This window comes from Oncorhynchus keta, chromosome 16 (assembly GCF_023373465.1).
Source record: "Oncorhynchus keta strain PuntledgeMale-10-30-2019 chromosome 16, Oket_V2, whole genome shotgun sequence".
NCBI classification, from domain to species: domain Eukaryota; kingdom Metazoa; phylum Chordata; class Actinopteri; order Salmoniformes; family Salmonidae; genus Oncorhynchus; species Oncorhynchus keta.
Window position 1 is genome coordinate 6,667,382 of NC_068436.1, and position 18,064 is coordinate 6,685,445.

Sequence of the window (18,064 nt, forward strand, 5' to 3'; positions counted from 1 at the left end):
GGAGGAAAGCTACATGTATTTTTTTGTATCAGGGAGGAAGGGAGAGACGAGTGGAGGGACAGATTGGGCAAATAAGGATAGTTGATGCACCGTCAGGTATCTCTGTCTTTACTTTTGATGAGCCGACAGTGAAAACCAGAAACGTCATTTCGGAGAAACTCTAAAACCTGATACAGGGATTTGGTATCTGTGCACACACATCGCTTAGCCTTCGAGGAAGAAAACGATTGCTTCACAAGATTGATTCCCACATAAAATCCCCTCTCCAGCTCTCTCACACACCTAAAAACGTAGCAAGCATTCGTTACTGCCTACAGTACCTCCTGAATTGTAAGTCTCAACCACTTCCTTTTCCCGCAGGAGAATCGTCCAATGGGGACCACGGTTGTCCAGCTCATTGTGACTGACCGGGACGCCACGCACAATGGGCCGCCATTTGTCTTCGCCATTATTGACGGCAATGAGGGCGGTGTGTTCGAGGTGAACCAACAGGGGGCGCTGTTGGTGGTGGAAGAGCTGAAGAGGAAAACCAAGGAGAACTACCTGCTGAATATCCAGGTACTGTGGGAGCGTATGGAGAGGCGAGGCATGGTGTTGGTTGGACACTTTCTCTCCTTCTATTACTGTTTCCTTCTGTTTCTCTCCTTCTATTACTGTTTCCTTCTGTTTCTCTCCTTCTATTACTGTTTCCTTCTGTTTCTCTCTCTCTCTGTATCTCTCTCTCTCGCTCTGTATCTCTCTCTCTCGCTCTGTATGTCTGTATCTCTCTGTATCCCTCTTTCACTCTCTCACTCTCTCTCTCTCTGTATTTCTCTTTCACTCTCTGTGTATCTCTCTCTCTCGCTCTCTGTATGTCTGTATCTCTCTCTCTCTCTGTATTTCTCTTTCTTGCTCTCTTTCTCTCTCCAGCCCCTCTACCCCTACATAATAATTATACTTACCTCTCTTTTTCACCCTCTGCAGCTGCCCACTGTGATAAACCTCTCTTAGAGACATCATAATGATGACAAGATCTATAGCATCAAATCAAAATAATCACCATGCATTTAAAAAAAAGTCAAGGCAGAATGTCTCACATGAGAGGCATAGTGGAGAGCTCTGCAGCCAGCACGCGTGTTGCCAGTCGGTGAACTACTGCCCTCTCTCTCTCCCCGAGGAGAAAAGGGGTAGGCGGATGAGAACGAAGTGCGATTCCTCGACTCTGACTGACGTTCGGAACGCTGCAGATAGAAATAGATGGAATAGAGCCGAGACGTTTTCCCCCTACTCTGCCTGACGTACAATTCTATCTGTTCTACACGGTGTATTTCTCTCTTTAACGTTTGGCAATCCTCCTGAACACTCGCGATTCCGTTTTTGTCCTGTGGGGTTTGGCGATGTCATTCTCGGGACGGACTCGAAATGCCGCGGCGCCTCTGGACGCGTAAACGCCCTTTCAAATTCAGGTCGGGTGTTTATTCGTCTGAGCCAAGTGGGCCCTTCAGCCGTTCTGCAGGCAGTCCTTTTGGACCTGGGTGTCGGTGGACGAGCAGGTTCAGCCCCAGGAGAATGGAAGAGCGTAAGCTCCCTCTAGCGTGGGAAAGTGGAGCTGCGTACAGCCACACGGCGATTTGAATGGCAAAGAGATATGGAGCACTTTCAACGTTTTGTCTTGTTTTTTGTTGTTGCTGTACTCTGTCATCTGGACATTCTCCTAACCTGCCTTGGAAGATAAGTTAACGATGTGGCTATGATGTCTTATAGTAAACAAGCACACTGCCGTGCGCCTGGAGGAGTGATGGTCAATCCTCGGTCTAGTGTAGTTATGCTGTTGCCCGTGTTTAGGCGATGTGGGGATTGCGGAGTGAGAGTTGGGTCAGGCTGCGTTAACGTTAAAATGGTGGCAGTTATTTGGGCTCATCCGTTGTTAGAAATGATGCGTTAGTTAACTTGAATGAATGGAAACGGTCAAATGGGTGAGTTGTGTCTTTGGTTTCGGAGACGTTTTCTAACCGGGCCTAAGTCCTAGTGTGAGTTTTTGAGAATCACATGGAAGCTTTTAGTTGGGTCACCGCACAATTTGGGTCTCTCTCTCTTTTGCAACAGACGCAGTGTGACTCATCCCTCTCCCTTTTCTCCCTCCTCCAGGTGGCCGACAGCGGCAAGCCCCAGCTCCTCTCCACGGCCTACATCAGCATCCGGGTCATCGACGAGAGTGTCTACCCGCCCGCCGTCTTCCCGCTGGACATTTACATCTCTGTCGCCGGCGAGGAGTACCCCGGCGGCGTGCTCGGCAAAATCCACGCCACGGACCAGGACATTTACGACACGCTAACGTACAGTCTCGCACCTTCATCGTCCTCGGATAACGGCGAAGACGCTCTGTTCGCCGTCTCCGCCGCGGACGGCAAAGTCATCGCCCAGCGCCCACTCGACGTGGGCCACTACCCGCTCAACGTCACCGTCACCGACGGCCGCTTTTCGGCAACGGCCGACGTGAACGTGCACGTGCGCCAGGCGACCCGCCAGGCGCTGGACAACTCCATCGCCGTGCGCTTCGCCGCCATCGCCCCCGAGGAGTTCATCGGCGACTACTGGCGTACGTTCCAGCGGGCGCTGAGGAACATAGCGGGGGTGAGACGCAGCGAGGTGCAACTGGTTAGTCTGCAGCCCTCGGAGCAGGGGACAGGAGACCTGGATGTTCTACTGGCTCTGGAGAAGTCTGGGAGTCCCTACCAGCCACAGGAGGTAAGAACCATGACCACGGCTCCTTCACAAAAAAACATCTCCGAGTAGGAGTGCTGATCTAGGATCAGCTCCTCCCCCTGTCCAGATCAGTCCTGTTAATAGCGATCTGAAAGGCAAAACTGATTCTAGAAAAGCACTTTATCAATATGTAGCAACGATAGTGACTTTGTTTCACGAGCCACTGAGGTTTATAATACGGATTAATAAAAACATATCTAATAATATAAGGCAATATAATGCTTGTAATCATGATGATAGTGATATTAGCTTTCTCCTAACATATAATATGGTAAACTATGTATAAATAGCTTTTTAAAATGGCTGTCTTTCATCTACGAACATAAAAGTAAGAAAAGAAGACAGGCAACCGCAGAAAATGACGGAATGTATTTACAGTTTTGAAATAGAATCAAAACTCTAGAATTCAACATGAAGAATAATCAAAAATGCGATCATTAGACGGTGCACATCAAAATAACATCTAGCAACTTTAGTAGATCTCTTGGTGCAATCGCTAAAGGGTCAAATCAAATCAAATTTTATTTGTCACATACACATGGTTAGCAGATGTTAATGCGAGTGTAGCGAAATGCTTGTGCTTCTAGTTCCGACAATGCAGTGATAACCAACAAGTAATCTAACTAACAATTCCAAAACTACTGTCTTATACACAGTGTAAGGGGATAAGGAATATGTACATAAGGATATATGAATGAGTGATGGTACAGAGCAGCATACAGTAGATGGTACCGAGTACAGTATATACATATGAGATGAGTGTGTAGACAAAGTAAACAAAGTGTCATAGTTAGTGGCTAGTGATACATGTGTTACATAAGGATGCAGTCGATGATGTAGAGTACAGTATATACATATGCATATGAGATGAATAATGTAGGGTAAGTAACACTATATAAGGTAGCATTGTTTAAAGTGGCTAGTGATATATTTACATAATTTCCCATTATTAAAATGGCTGGAGTTGGGTCAGTGTCAATGACAGTGTGTTGGCAGCAGCCACTCAATGTTAGTGGTGGCCTTGAGATAGAAGCTGTTTTTCAGTCTCTCGGTCCCAGCTTTGATGCACCTGTACTGACCTCGCCTTCTGGATGATAGCGGGGTGAACAGGCCGTGGTTTGGGTCGACGGTTGCTGGTCCCGGCAAGAGTCCCGGCAAGAGCTACCCCGGTTCAATGTAACTACCCCTGAGTTACATTGAAATGAACCGTGGAAGGACTTCAAGTCGACCGTTCAGTCTTTTTAACGTCTGTCCCGTTGCTCCTCCAGGTGCTCTTCCGCAAGCTCAACTCGTCTGCGGCGGTCATCGAGGAAATGACGGGCGTGCGCATCGTGCGCGTGGTCAAGAAGCTGTGCGCCGGCGTGGACTGCCCGCTGAGCTTCTGCGACGAGGTCATCAGCCTGGACAGGACCGCCATGTCCACCTATAGCACGGCCCGCCTCAGCTTCGTCACGCCACGACACCAGCGCACGGCTACCTGTCAATGTGAAGGTACTGACAGACACACACACACACAGAGATGTACATAGGCCTAAACGCACACACACAAACACACACACATAGGCATAGCTGTGCATAAACAGACACACACACACACACACACACACGCAAAACACACATACCTTTACCCCTCCCGCCCCATCACACACAGACACACCTAAACCACCACACCCCTGACCCCATGCCATCCTGACTTCATCTTGGCTCGCGTTGTTGTTCCAGGTGGCAAATGCCCCACGGTGAACAAGCTGTGTGATGCCAACCCCTGTCCAGAGGGCATGGAGTGTGTGGCAGACCGGAAGGAGGCCAGGTATAGCTGTGTGTGTCCAGATGGTGGCAAGCAGGGCAAGTGCTCCGGTAAGACCAGACTCACCTCTCATCCTGTCTGACTCTCTCTCTTTCCCTCGCTCTCTCTCCCGATCTCCCTCGATCTCTCTCTCTCTCTCTCTCTCTCTCTCTCTCTCTCTCTCCCTCTCTCTGAACCTACTATTTGTTTGGTCTCTGTACTCACTGCCTAGTTATCAGTCTCTCCCTCCTCTATCTCTCTCCCCCGCATACTTATCCTTACCTCTCTTTATCCCTCCCCCTCCTCCCCTCTCAGATGGCCAGTCCCTGACGTTCAGCGGCATGGGCTATGTGAAGTACCGTTTGATGGAGAATGAGAATAAGGAGGAGATGAAGCTGTCCCTTAGGCTGAGGACCTACTCCAGCCACGCTACCGTCATGTACGCCAAGGGCACCGACTACAGCATCCTGGAGGTGGGTCAAAGGTCAAACACAGGGTGCGTCGTATCCATGCGAGAAAGGCGCCAGATTCTAGCTGCTAGCTACAGATGATACAAGATCTCCTTCCCACTCCATTTCAAGTCCACCATAGTCCCCCCCCGGCTTGGGCATGAAATCGCTGTAAACAAACCCCTTTCTCGTCTGTGCTGTGGGTACTGTCCTATTTATTCTGAGTCTGCTGCTCCAGCTCCCAGTCTCATGCCCAATCCTCGTATTAGCCCATGTTATCCTGTGTAGGAAACGGGCCGATAAGCGCTAGCTGCCAGGACCTGCCCTCGGGGGCCACCCCGCTGTGTGCTGTTGGTCTTAGTCGGCCATTTTTCATCCTCACGTGAAAGGGCTCTGGGAATGCGGTGGTGGGCTGCATGTAAAGCAACACACAGCCGTGCTATTTGAAGGGAATGCTGGGAGGGAAGCGGAAAGCACTTTCTCACACATTCCTCTCTGTGGTACTGTCTGGTTGCCAGAGGATCAGCTATTCCCTATATAGTGCACTACTTTTGAGCAGGGCCCATATAGGGCTCTGGTGAAAAGTAGTGCACTATACAGGGAATAGGGTGCCATTTGGGACACGGACTAGGGCTCCAAAGGAGTTAGCCTGAATATCACAAGACATAATGTCATACTGTGAGATGTGCTATATGTGCAAAAGTATGTGGACAGCCCTTCAAATGAGTGGATTCGGCTGTTTCAGTCATACCCGTTGCTGGTGTATAAAATCGAGCACACTGCCATGCAATCTCCGCAGACAAACATTGGCAGTAGAATGGCCTGACTGCAGAGCTCAGTCACTTTCAACGTGGCACCGTCATAGGATGCCACCATTCCAACAAGTCAGTGTGTCAAAATTCTGCCCTGCCAGAGCGGCCCAGGTCGACTGTAGAAATGCCGCACCTCTAGACTAGATACTGCGAATAGTAGTAATCTAGTGTTAAATAGCTGTGCGTGTAAACTGTACAGTAGTCAATGGTACCAGATTGTGCTCTTCGTGGAACTTCCAATTTAACGTTCACATTATGGGTCATATACCACACACCCCCTCGTGCCCTTATTGCTTAATTATGGTAGCCCCACCGTGGCTAGGTGAACATTTAGTCATATTGCTTATATTTATCCAGTCTGGTTAGATCTACAGAAGTTACTATGGTGGGTAGAGACTAACTGTTCAATCTGGACGGGGCCTAACTCTCCTCTCTCTCTCTCTCTCTCTCTCTCTCTCTCTCTCTCTCTCCCCTTCTCCTTCTGTCAGATTGTGAATGGCCGCCTACAGTACAAGTTTGACTGCGGAAGCGGCCCGGGAATTGTCTCTGTTCACAGCACCCAGGTCAACGACGGCGACTGGCACACGGTCACCCTTGAGGTGGATGGCAACTACGCCAAGCTAGTCCTGGACCGCGTGCACGCCGCCTCAGGCACAGCGCCCGGTACTCTGCGCACACTCAACCTGGACAACAGCGTCTACTTCGGCGGGCACGTGCGCCAGCACGCCTCCTCCACCGCTGGGCGCCACGGTCGCAGCTTGCCCGTCACCAATGGTCTCCGAGGCTGCGTGGAAGCCATCGTGCTCAACGGCCAAGAATTGCCGTTAAACACCAAGGCGCGTGGCGCCCACGCCGTGCTGGAGGACGTGGTGGACGTGGCGCCCGGGTGCGTGCTGGCGCCCGCCGCCGAGGGCTGCTCCAGCAACCCCTGTAACAACGGGGGCAGCTGCTCCTCACTGGCCAACGGAGGTACGGGGCTCCCGTTGTGGTTTTTGTCGCCTGGTGTCGTGTTTATTCAAGTCGCTTAGTTATGCTGCTCAACCTAGCCTGCTTATAATCCTCAACGTTGGATTATTTAAAGATAATAATTACTTTATCATCCAAATGTGTGTTTCTGAAACCCAAAGTTAAAGTATACAGCTGTAATCTTCAGTCCTCAAGCCAAACCCGTTTAACCCCACAATCTGTATCCCTCAGTCTGTCCAGCGCCTCTATTCTAATCAACACAAAGACCAATTATATTTCTCCCCAGGAGCCCTGTGAACACAGACATCAAGAAATGACCTTAGAACTACAATAGAAATGCCCTACATTTTTTTCTTATGCCTACTCTGCTATTTCCCCAGGTTACTTCTGTAAGTGCAAGGCTTCGTTCATGGGTACTCACTGTGAGATTGGCATCAGCCCATGTGCCTCCAACCCCTGCCTGTACGGGGGAACCTGCGTTCCGCGCGGCGACGACCTCTACTGCCAGTGCAGAGGGCAGTACTCAGGACAACGGTATGGATCTGTCTCAGTCATAGATATGATACTTTTATTTCCATCGTGACTGTTTAAGGGTTCAAGTTGAATTATAGATTCGGGAGCTCAGACGAGACATTTTTCCAAACTTTTGCTAAAATAGTGCTGGTTAAAGCTGACAGATATAATGATTTATTACTTGTTATAAACATGGTATAAAAGAAAATGATGCCCTCTTACCAATTTCAATGTTTGGATCAAATCTTTAAAAAATATATATATTCTGTTTTGGCATGTGCTGTAGAGGAAACTATCTCGGCTTATATGCGTTCCCAAATCCATCATTCCGTAATAGTTTTTTGCTCATGTCCAGGGCTCGGTATTCTCCATCAAGTGTAAAACGTTAGCTCTCTGTTAGCTCACTCTGAAATGAACATCGATCCTGAGCTCATGTTGATGAAAACCGGAGGAGTTGATCTGTAGGAAACGGCATTGAGCATTTCCGCGGCACTGAAATCACATGAGAACACACACACAGTTGAAGTCAGACGTTTACATACACTTAGGTTGGAATGATTAAAACTCGTTTTTCAACCACTCCACAAATTTCTTGTTAACAAACTATAGTTTTAGTAAGTCGGTTAGGACATCTACTTTGTGCATGACACAAGTAATTTTTCCAACAATTGTTTACAGACAGATTATTTCACTTATAATTCACTGTATCACAATTCCAGTGGGTCAGAAGTTTACATTCACTAAGTTGACTGCCTTTAAACAGTTTGGAAAATTCCAGAAAATGATGTCATTGCTTTAGAAACTTCTGATGGGCTAATTGACATCATTTGAGTTAATTGGAGGTGTACCTGTGGATGTATTTCAAGGCCTTACCTTCAAACTCAGTGCCTCTTTGCTTGACATCATGGGAAAATCGAAAGAAATCAGCCAAGACCTCAGAAACAGAATGTAGACCCCCACAAGTCTGGTTCATCCTTGGGAGCAATTTCCAAACACCTGAAGGTACCACGTTCATCTATACAAACAATAGTATGCAAGGTAAACACCATGCGGCCACGCAGCCATCATACTGCTCAGGAAGGAGACGCATTCTGTCTTATAGAGATGACCGTACTTTGGTTCGAAATGTGCTAATCTGTCCCAGAACAACAGCAAAGGACCTTGTGATGATTCTGGAGGAAACAGGTACTAAAGTATTTTTATCCACAGTAAAACAAGTGCTAAACTGAAAAGTCCGCTCAGCACGGAAGAAGCCGCTGCTCCAAAAAAAGACAGACTACGGTTTGCATCTGCACTTTTTGGAGAAATGTCCTCTGGTCTGATGAAACAAAAATAGAACGGACCATCGTTATGTTTGGAGGAAAAGGGGGAGGCCTGCAAACCGAAGAACACCATCCCAACCGTGAAGCATGGGGGTGGCAGCATCATGTTGTGGGAGTGCTTTGCTGCAGGAGGGTCTGGTGCACTTCACAAAATAGATGGCATCATGAGCAAAGAAAATTATATGGATATATTGAAGCAACATCTGAAGACATAAGTTAAAGCTTGGTTGCAAAGGGGTCTTCCAAATGGACAATGACCCCAAGCATACTTCCAACGTTGTGGCAAAATGGCTTAAGGACAACAAAGTCAAGGTATTGGAGTGGCCATCAGAAAGCCTTGACCTCAATCCCATAGAAAATGTGTAGGCAGAACTGAAAATGCGTGTTTTGAGCAAGGAGGCCTACAAACCTGACTCAGTTACACCAGCTCTGTCAGGAGGAATGGGCCACAATTCACCCAATTTATTGTGGGAAGCTTGTGGAAGGCTACCCGAAACGTTTGACCCAAGTTAAACAATTTGAAGGCAATGCTACCAAATACTAATTGAGTGTATGTAAACTTCTGGCCCACTGGGAATGTGATTAAAGAAATTAAAGCTGAAATAAATCATTCTCTCAACTATTATTCTGACATTTCACATTCTTAAAATAAACTGGTGATTCTAACTCACTGACAACGGGGCATTTTTACAAGGATTAAATGTCAGGAATTGTGAAAAGCTGAGTTTAAATGCAGTTGGCTAAGGTGTATGTAAACTTTCGACTTCAACTGTAGAAAATTCTCTATAAAATGACCTATGTTTTGGATTCTTAGTATTTAAGATATTAGGATTAAGCATCTGATCGGTGACTGCCAGGAAATAAAACTGTTATTTCTCATTACTCTTTGGTCTAGGCTGCTGTATTGAATATTTATTTTCCACTACAGGTGCCAGGTGGGGCCATACTGCACAGACAACCCCTGTAAAAACAGTGGGAAGTGCATTGACAGTCTGGATGGTCCTGTTTGTGAGTGTGAACAGGGATTCCAGGGTGACAGGTAAGTTTTGCTTACTTCTCAAAGCTAAGCTAGTTTTTCCAGTAGTAGATTTTCCAAACTACTATCTTTTACCGTTAATGTGCTACTCTCTTCTAATCCTCCCGTCCTTTGTCGCGGTGCAGGTGCCTCAGTGATGTGGACGAGTGCCTGAAGAACCCGTGCTCAAACGGCGGCCAATGCCAGAACACCTACGGCTCGTACTCCTGCAACTGCTCCCTGGGCAACGTCGGGCGGCTATGCGAACTCCGCTCCGAGGTCCGCAACGAGTTCGTCTCCACCTCCTGGAACATCGGTCTTGAAGAAGTCATCGGTATTGTCGTCTTTGTGGCCTCCATTTTCCTCCTGGTCGTCCTCTTCGTGGTCATCCGCAAGAGGGCGTGCCGAAGAAAGTCCAAGTCTAACGACGACAAGCGCAGCCCGGGAGGCTTAGGAGCGCCGCACCCCTTCCTCCAGGGGCACTACTTTGACGCAAAGCTTTGTAAGAACATTTACTCTGACATTCCGCCGCAGGTGCCTGTTCGGCCCAGCTCGTACACCCCCAGCATCCCCAGCGACTCACGCAACAACCTGGACCGCAACTCGTTCGAGGGCTCGGCCATCCCCGAGCACCCCGAGTTCAGCACGTTCAACCCGGACACGATGCACGGACACCGCAAGACTGTGGCCGTGTGCAGCGTGGCGCCCAACCTGCCTCCGCCGCCGCCCTCCAACTCGGTCTCCGACAGCGACTCCATTCAGAAGCCCAGCTGGGACTACGAATATGACGGTGAAGCTCCTTTACTCCAGTCCATATCTTTATTGTTGATTCATATTTGTAGATTCCCTGCTCTAGATTTTTTTGGGCTGGTTGGTGGAATTACCTTCGATCATTCATGGGGTGTCCGATAGGGGTGGGCCAATATATATTATTAAATCAACTATCGTGATATTTTACTATCGACGAAAAATCGTGAAGAGCCAGACGGTATACCGTAATATGCAAGACGATAGTATTTTTGAACTTTACTAATCAAAACTGTGCAGTTTGATCAGTTAGGCTGTATCAACAGGTCTAAATGAATTAACCAAGCCTCGTTTTTTTCGCCATACTCAGATTATTTAATGAGAATGTGACTATGTTATAAATAAGGACATCGTATTTACAGTCTGGAATGATCTATTTAGTCATTATCTCCCAACCCTAGTGTCCAAACCTAAAACCAAAGTACAAAAAACAAAAATGTAGCAAATCCCTGCGTGTAGTCTCTTCCGGAAATACTACTTCACCAACTTACATCTTTGTTTGTCTGTGTGCATGTGCTTCTGTACTCCAGCTAAGGTAGTAGACTTGGATCACTGTTTGACCAAGAAGCCAGTGGAGGACAGTGCCTGTCACTACAACACCAGGGGCAGCATGTCTGAGGTCCAGTCCCTCAGCTCCTTCCAGTCCGAGTCCTGTGACGATAACGGTATGTATCTGAACAGAAATGGTCAACCTTGCCAGTTTAGGAATAAATGTCCTAATACATTGACTAGATTTATTTACCCCCGAAGTGAACCAAGGAAGTTTGGTCGTCTTACACACCCATATTAACGTATATATTCAAATGTAGTTTTCCTTTGGTCTTATCGACCCACATTTGTTCTTAATATAGATCTAAATATGTCATTTTAATTTGGTTGTATAGTTTCTGAATTCTGAAGCGCTACATCAGACTCAGTGGAAAGCACACGTGGGGATGCTTGTGGAAAAGTCCTCTGGTTCTTGGACGACTGCAGTTCTTTGTAGAGTGGCCCCTTGGCTGTAGTTGACTTGTATACATGCTACGTGCTAATCATCTCTCTTTGCGTGCCGTGATTGGCTGCACCGGTGACTCTCTGGGGTCATGTGTTTTTTTCTCTCTCCCTCTTTGCTGCGGGGCTTCAGTTCCCATTTGGATCAAATCGGTTCACAGACCCAGAACACGGTTTTAACTAGGGGTCAGCGTGTAAGTCCTCAATCACCTCGGTACAGAAGGAAGCGATCAAAGAGAACATTTTTGCAATATTCTCTAAGGCATAAAAAAAAACTCTCTCTTTCTGTTCTCTCTCGCACTCTACTCCACTCTGGTCGCAAAACAGGCTTGCTTGTACAGGCTTCCCCGCTGAAGTGGCAAGAGGGGAAATTAGCATTAGCCAAGGAAGTTAGCAAATTAGCATCATAACATGATTTTAAGTTATTTACTTGAATGTCCCTTTTTTGTTTGTCTCTCTTTTTGCATTGTGTTTCTTTTTAAACAAAATCTAGCCACGGATGCATGTTTGAGGAAGACAGTGAAGAGCATTAAGCAAGGGTATAAAGTACAGTACATATGATGGTTCTTCTCCCATATCTGCCCTCATTTCACGTTGGGTTGTGGGGAATGTGTTTGCCATCAATCACCACAACCTTCATCTGTACTTACCCTTAACCTCACCGTGAAAACCTGCAGGATTTCTCATACATTGATATTTTTACAGTATATCTATATAGAAAATATTTAAACTTCTTTGTGAAGTATTATTTAGTTTTGACTGTATTTGGACAAAATATAGTCTTAGCTATTTTAGGGCTGGAAAGGCATTTTTATCCTTGAGAATTTCTCTGATCCTTCCTTCTATACTGTCAATGGCACCCCTGTATGTTGTTGCTGTGTGTTCTCTTGCACAAAGACCAAACTCCCTCTCCACCGTGTCCCGTTCCACCTCCGTGTTGTGACCATTGAAAACCACAAACATCCAAATGTAGACGTCCTTCAATATCATGCAGTCAGTCTTACCCTCCTGTCTTCCCTTCGTCCTACCCCCCCAACTCCCAACCCAAAAACTCCATACGTTTCGGAGCGACACAGGGAAAATAAACGTTTTTGTAGGGAAACGTTTCTCGAACGTTGATTTGACGTTTCCCCAGCAAACGTGCACTTCCATTTTGTGTTTGGTTTCTTTTTCCCAAATCATTTGTACTAATGTCAAACCTCTCCTCATCTGCTCCTTTCCCTTACCTTTCACAAGCCTCCATAGTGACGGTTATCCACCTTGTCAACTCTGTTATTGACTCGGTGGAAGGAGAAGGTACTTTTTTTTTTTTTACTATTATCACCTCAATCAATACTTGTTAGCCATCTGTGGTGTTTCTGTGTGGTTGTGTTCCGTAGTTTCCAGACCTGGGTTTGAATACTATTTGACATCTTTCAAGTACTTAGAGTGTTTGCACTTTAAAAAAAACACATTTCTATTGGTTCCATTGCAACAGGCAAGCTCAATTAATTACAGTTTAAGTATTTTAAATGATTTTGAATACTCTTTGAAATCCAGGTCTGGTAATTTTGTTCTCTGTCCTCGGTGTCAGGATGATGAGTTAGGCCTCCGAGATGCCATTTCCTTATCCAATGACATGCCTCATCTCATTGTCATCCTAATTATTGCCATTTGAATCACGCTGCCTAATTTGAATCTCAAAATTGAAATGTCTCACACGATTGGCCAATTAACCGAGCAGCAAAGATTTCATTTGGAAGGTGCTAAGATTAATTTCCCTCGCCCCTCGGTTGACTGTTTAAGAAAATGGCACGACTGTTGTCTGTATTGTAAGCCTGTATCTTCGCTCAGAGCAGTAGATGTTTTTTTCTTAATGTTTCATTCTTGCTCTGGGCTTCTCTCTCTCAGGTCCTTAAAATGACTTTTTCTCCCTCTCTCCTCTCCCTTCTTGCCTCGTCTAAAGAGTCTTTTTTGGCTCATGATCTCAAGAACCCAAGAGGTGACTATTTTGTCATTTGTTTGCCTGAATCCCAGTGGTCCCCCCCCCCCACCCCACTTACTGTCAACCAACAAAACAATCCCATGCATGACATAGATGCTGTGAGGAAATACGACTGGAAATGTTTAAGCACTGTTTGGTCGAAACAATATCATATCGATAGTTATCAACTAAACATGGAAACTGTCTAATTTTGTCACAGTACTTCAATTCAAATCCCTCACATAGACCCTAAAATGTGTTTTGTGTCCCTCCCCCTCCTTTTTCCCAGTAACTATAACTGTCCCACGCTGAATGAAGTTATTCATATCCCTTTTTGGCGTCTGACACTAAAAAAACCTGGAGCCTTTTTAAAGAAACCGTTTGAAACGGTGCTTTGAAAATCACTAATCGTATTCACCCCCACTTTGATCTCCGCACAAACCGCTCCATAAAAGCAATAACAACCAAAAAAGTGTCTGTTTCAAGTGTACCACATCTTAATTAAGGTAGTATGCGTTTATACTACCTGTGTGTGTACATGTGTGTATTTGCAAAGAATGTGTGTGCGTTTTTAAACTGTTCTGATTTTTGTGTATATTTTTTTACGAATCCAACTTAATGTGTTGGTGTGTCGTGGCAATTGCATGGTGTGGGCATTAACACGCTGCTGTTGTGTAAATGTATGTAATCTGATCTGTGCGAGTGTGTGTGCTTTGATTGAGGCTTAGGGTGGTGGCACCTGTGGTGTCTAATTATTTGCATCCTTGTCTAACAGGCTACCACTGGGACACGTCTGATTGGATGCCAAGTGTTCAACTTCCTGGAATCCAGGAGTTCCCCCAGTATGAGGTTGTGGAGTCCCCGACCCCCCTGTACAGTGACCCGAACGCCATCGATACTGACTACTACCCCGGCGGCTACGACATCGAGAGCGACTTCCCGCCGCCTCCCGAGGACTTCCTCGCCCACGAGGACCTGCCCCCGCCGCCGCTGCCCGAGTATGGCGACCGCTACGACACCCTGGAATCACCCCGGAGGGACCTGGCGCCTCCTGGCAGCCCGGGTTCGAGTTTGTCCTCTGGTGTACGCCACCGCCCACCACTGCCCCAGCTCTATAGCCTTAACCAGTACCTACCACACCACCACTATCCCAGCGACGCTGAGGGCAGCCCGGGCTGCGGCGGCTCCACGGCCGCCACCACCACCCCAGCCTCCACCATGGGCGGCGCCAGCAGCTACCGGGGCGGCTACCCCATGGGGTACGGGCGGGGGGACTTTGAGGCGCCGGCGCTGGACAACATGTCCATGTCCCTGTACACGTCCACGGCCTCCTGCTCGGACATGTCGGCGTGCTGCGAGGAGTCAGAAGTTATGTTGAGCGACTATGAGAGCGGTGACGAGGGACACTTTGAGCGGCTGGCCATCCCCGCACTGGACTCCCAACAGCACACTGAAGTCTGACACTGGATCCAAACAAAAGTGCCTGAACCCCCCTTCTGTTTACCCCCTCTGCCTGTGTATGTACACACTACAACGACACACAACACAAAGCGACACTGACACAGACACATGTACACACTTATACATACACACACAGAGCAATGAATTTGTTCACGTAAACAGGGGTTGTTGGGACTGGTCTTACTCTGAAGGCTGCTTGGCTGGGTGGCGGTGTCTTCAAGGAGATATCATTTAACAGCACTGGACCCCATAGCCTCCTCTATCTACTCAGTCCAACTCCTGCAGTACTGGAAAAATACCCGTGTTTGAGTTGGCTGTGCGATTGCTTTAAGTAAAATGTCAATTATGCACAAGAAATGTCTTGACGAAAAACTACATTGATGTACAACTACGAAGAGAAAAAAAGAAAACCATTGACACATCAACGATCATGATAGATAAAACACACACTACAAGGTGATATCTGTATTTGTAGAGGTAAAACCGTACAAACTGATTTTTTTTTATACAAATCCTCGTTCATTTTCAATGTAAATTTAAATGTACAGTTTTGATTTCAAGGTTTTACTAGGTTTTGTAGATATTTTATGCTTTTATTCACCCCCCCCCCCCAAAAAACACAAGTTAAATGGTGTGCTACATTATCAGCCTTACTGTTCCTTCATTCACAAGAAGAAAAAACTGAAACTTGTTTTTTTTTTAAAGAAAGAGAAGAGCTCAGCTTTTCCAAAAACACCATGTATCTGTTGAAAGTTGATCGTCTCCTGCTCATTTCAGAAAGGCTCTTCGATGAGCGACTGCATATTCTTGTGTTGTTCTATTTTTTATTTGTTTGTTTGTAAATGGCGACTTTGGAACCTCTTTATTTTTCCACCACGAAAATGGGACCCGATTATATTTATAGTGCAAAGTTATCCATAGACACTTGACTTTTTCAGACGTCTTATGTGGGTGTGAGCAGTACTATGGTCTTGTTAAGGTTTTTATTGAATACTGCCACGAGCTCACGCTTTCCTACTGGCAATAAATTATTCATAAAAAATTGTTTGGGCGCCTTGTCTTTTATTTGCTTCCCGGTGTTTCAAGTATTTAATTTAATTCAATACAACTTTATTCATCCAACTTTATTTAGGGGCAATTAAGTCAAATAAGTCTGGGTAAACATCAGTCAACTGTAGAAATATCATGTGTATAACATACATTTATTTTCCCCAAGTCAATTGTTTTGCAATGATGGATGAAACTGATTGCCAATCAGCTTCTCATCTTTAACAAGTGATCTCAATAACAAAACGGTTGAGAGTTCTGATGGATAAACGTCCCTTTGGAAGTTAAATATCATCAAGCTCGAAAGTGTAAAGACAGTTGAAATGTAAGTCTACTGTGCAAGTTAAAGGCGTCATCATCCTGCGACACGACTGCATACTTACAATATTTCGTCTTTCATCAACCTTTACATTATAAACGATTACACCGCCCTCGCCTCAATCAAAGCACACACACACACACACACACAAGCTGCACAGATCAGATTAGGTTCCGTACAGTTACACCACCATATTAATGTTAAAAACTCACACAGTGCAATTGTCACAACGCACCAACACACCCATGTCGCAAGAGCAAGCTGGAGTTGATTTGTGATGAGCTGGATTCGAATCGACTAATGCAAAAAGGAGCAAAGAGTAGAGTACTGTATGTACAAGTTGATTTGTGATTTAACCTAAATGTGTGATTCTATTTCAGTTCATCTAATTTATTTTGGTTATCATTTGTTCCCTTTCAAGGTTCAATGACTGCTTTTTCCTCACTGTATTTATACAGCATGAAACACGCCTTCACTCCAAGAAACGTGCTTCCATCAGATTTATATTTATACACATAATATTCAGATCAACCAGATGAATTCTGAACTGTCTCATATACATTTACATTTACATTTAAGTCATTTAGCAGACGCTCTTATCCAGAGCGACTTACAAATTGGTGCAAACACCTATGACAACCAGTGGAACAGCCACTTGCATCTAAATCTTGTTGGGGGAGAAGGGGGGTGAGAAGGATTACTTACCCTTACTTACCCTATCCTAGGTATTCCTTGAAGAGGTGGGGTTTCAGGTGTCTCCGGAAGGTGGTGATTGACTCCGCTGTCCTGGCGTCGTGAGGGAGTTTGTTCCACCATTGGGGGCCAGAGCAGCGAACAGTTTTGACTGGGCTGAGCGGGAACTGTACTTCTTCAGTGGTAGGGAGGCGAGCAGGCCAGAGGTGGATGAACGCAGTGCCCTTGTTTGGGTGTAGGGCCTGATCAGAGCCTGGAGGTACTGAGGTGCCGTTCCCCTCACAGCTCCGTAGGCGAGCACCATGGTCTTGTAGCGGATGCGAGCTTCAACTGGAAGCCAGTGGAGAGAGTGGAGGAGCGGGGTGACGTGAGAGAACTTGGGAAGGTTGAACACCAGACGGGCTGCGGCGTTCTGGATGAGTTGTAGGGGTTTAATGGCACAGGCAGGGAGCCCAGCCAACAGCGAGTTGCAGTAATCAAGACGGGAGATGACAAGTGCCTGGATTAGGACCTGCGCCGCTTCCTGTGTGAGGCAGGGTCGTACTCTGCGGATGTTGTAGAGCATGAACCTACAGGAACGGGACACCGCCTTGATGTTAGTTGAGAACGTCAGGGTGTTGTCCAGGATCACGCCAAGGTTCTTAGCGCTCTGGGAGGAGGACACAATGGAGTTGTCAACCGTGATGGCGAGATCATGGAACGGGCAGTCCTTCCCCGGGAGGAAGAGGAGCTCCGTCTTGCTGAGGTTCAGCTTGAGGTGGTGATCCGTCATCCACACTGATATGTCTGCCAGACATGCAGAGATGCGATTCGCCACCTGGTCATCAGAAGGGGGAAAGGAGAAGATTAATTGTGTGTCGTCTGCATAGCAATGATAGGAGAGACCATGTGAGGTTATGACAGAGCCAAGTGACTTGGTGTATAGCGAGAATAAGAGAGGGCCTAGAACAGAGCCCTGGGGGACACCAGTGGTGAGAGCGCGTGGTGAGGAGACAGATTCTCGCCACGCCACCTGGTAGGAGCGACCTGTCAGGTAGGACGCAATCCAAGCGTGGGCCGCGCCGGAGATGCCCAACTCGGAGAGGGTGGAGAGGAGGATCTGGTGGTTCACAGTATCGAAGGCAGCCGATAGGTCTAGAAGGATGAGAGCAGAGGAGAGAGAGTTAGCTTTAGCAG

General features: G+C 46.7%; 1 protein-coding gene across 9 annotated transcripts in view; it reads left to right on the forward strand.

The window, feature by feature from the left end:
• LOC118395529 (protocadherin Fat 1-like) overlaps positions 1-14,856 on the forward strand; it is a 94,614-nt gene extending 79,758 nt beyond the window's left edge. For 3 of the 9 annotated variants that reach the window (XM_052464583.1, XM_052464586.1, XM_052464584.1), the window contains 13 exons: positions 361-558; positions 2,128-2,727; positions 4,014-4,236; positions 4,468-4,602; positions 4,847-5,004; positions 6,281-6,761; positions 7,139-7,292; positions 9,522-9,632; positions 9,755-10,398; positions 10,946-11,080; positions 12,642-12,701; positions 13,351-13,386; positions 14,144-14,856. In XM_052464583.1, the coding sequence (XP_052320543.1) occupies positions 361-558; positions 2,128-2,727; positions 4,014-4,236; positions 4,468-4,602; positions 4,847-5,004; positions 6,281-6,761; positions 7,139-7,292; positions 9,522-9,632; positions 9,755-10,398; positions 10,946-11,080; positions 12,642-12,701; positions 13,351-13,386; positions 14,144-14,829 (3,621 nt within the window). In that variant the 3' untranslated portion in view covers positions 14,830-14,856. The other 6 variants (XM_052464587.1, XM_052464588.1, XR_008065568.1 and 3 more) reach the window with 5 other exon arrangements.
• The last annotated feature ends 3,208 nt before the right edge of the window (positions 14,857-18,064 follow it).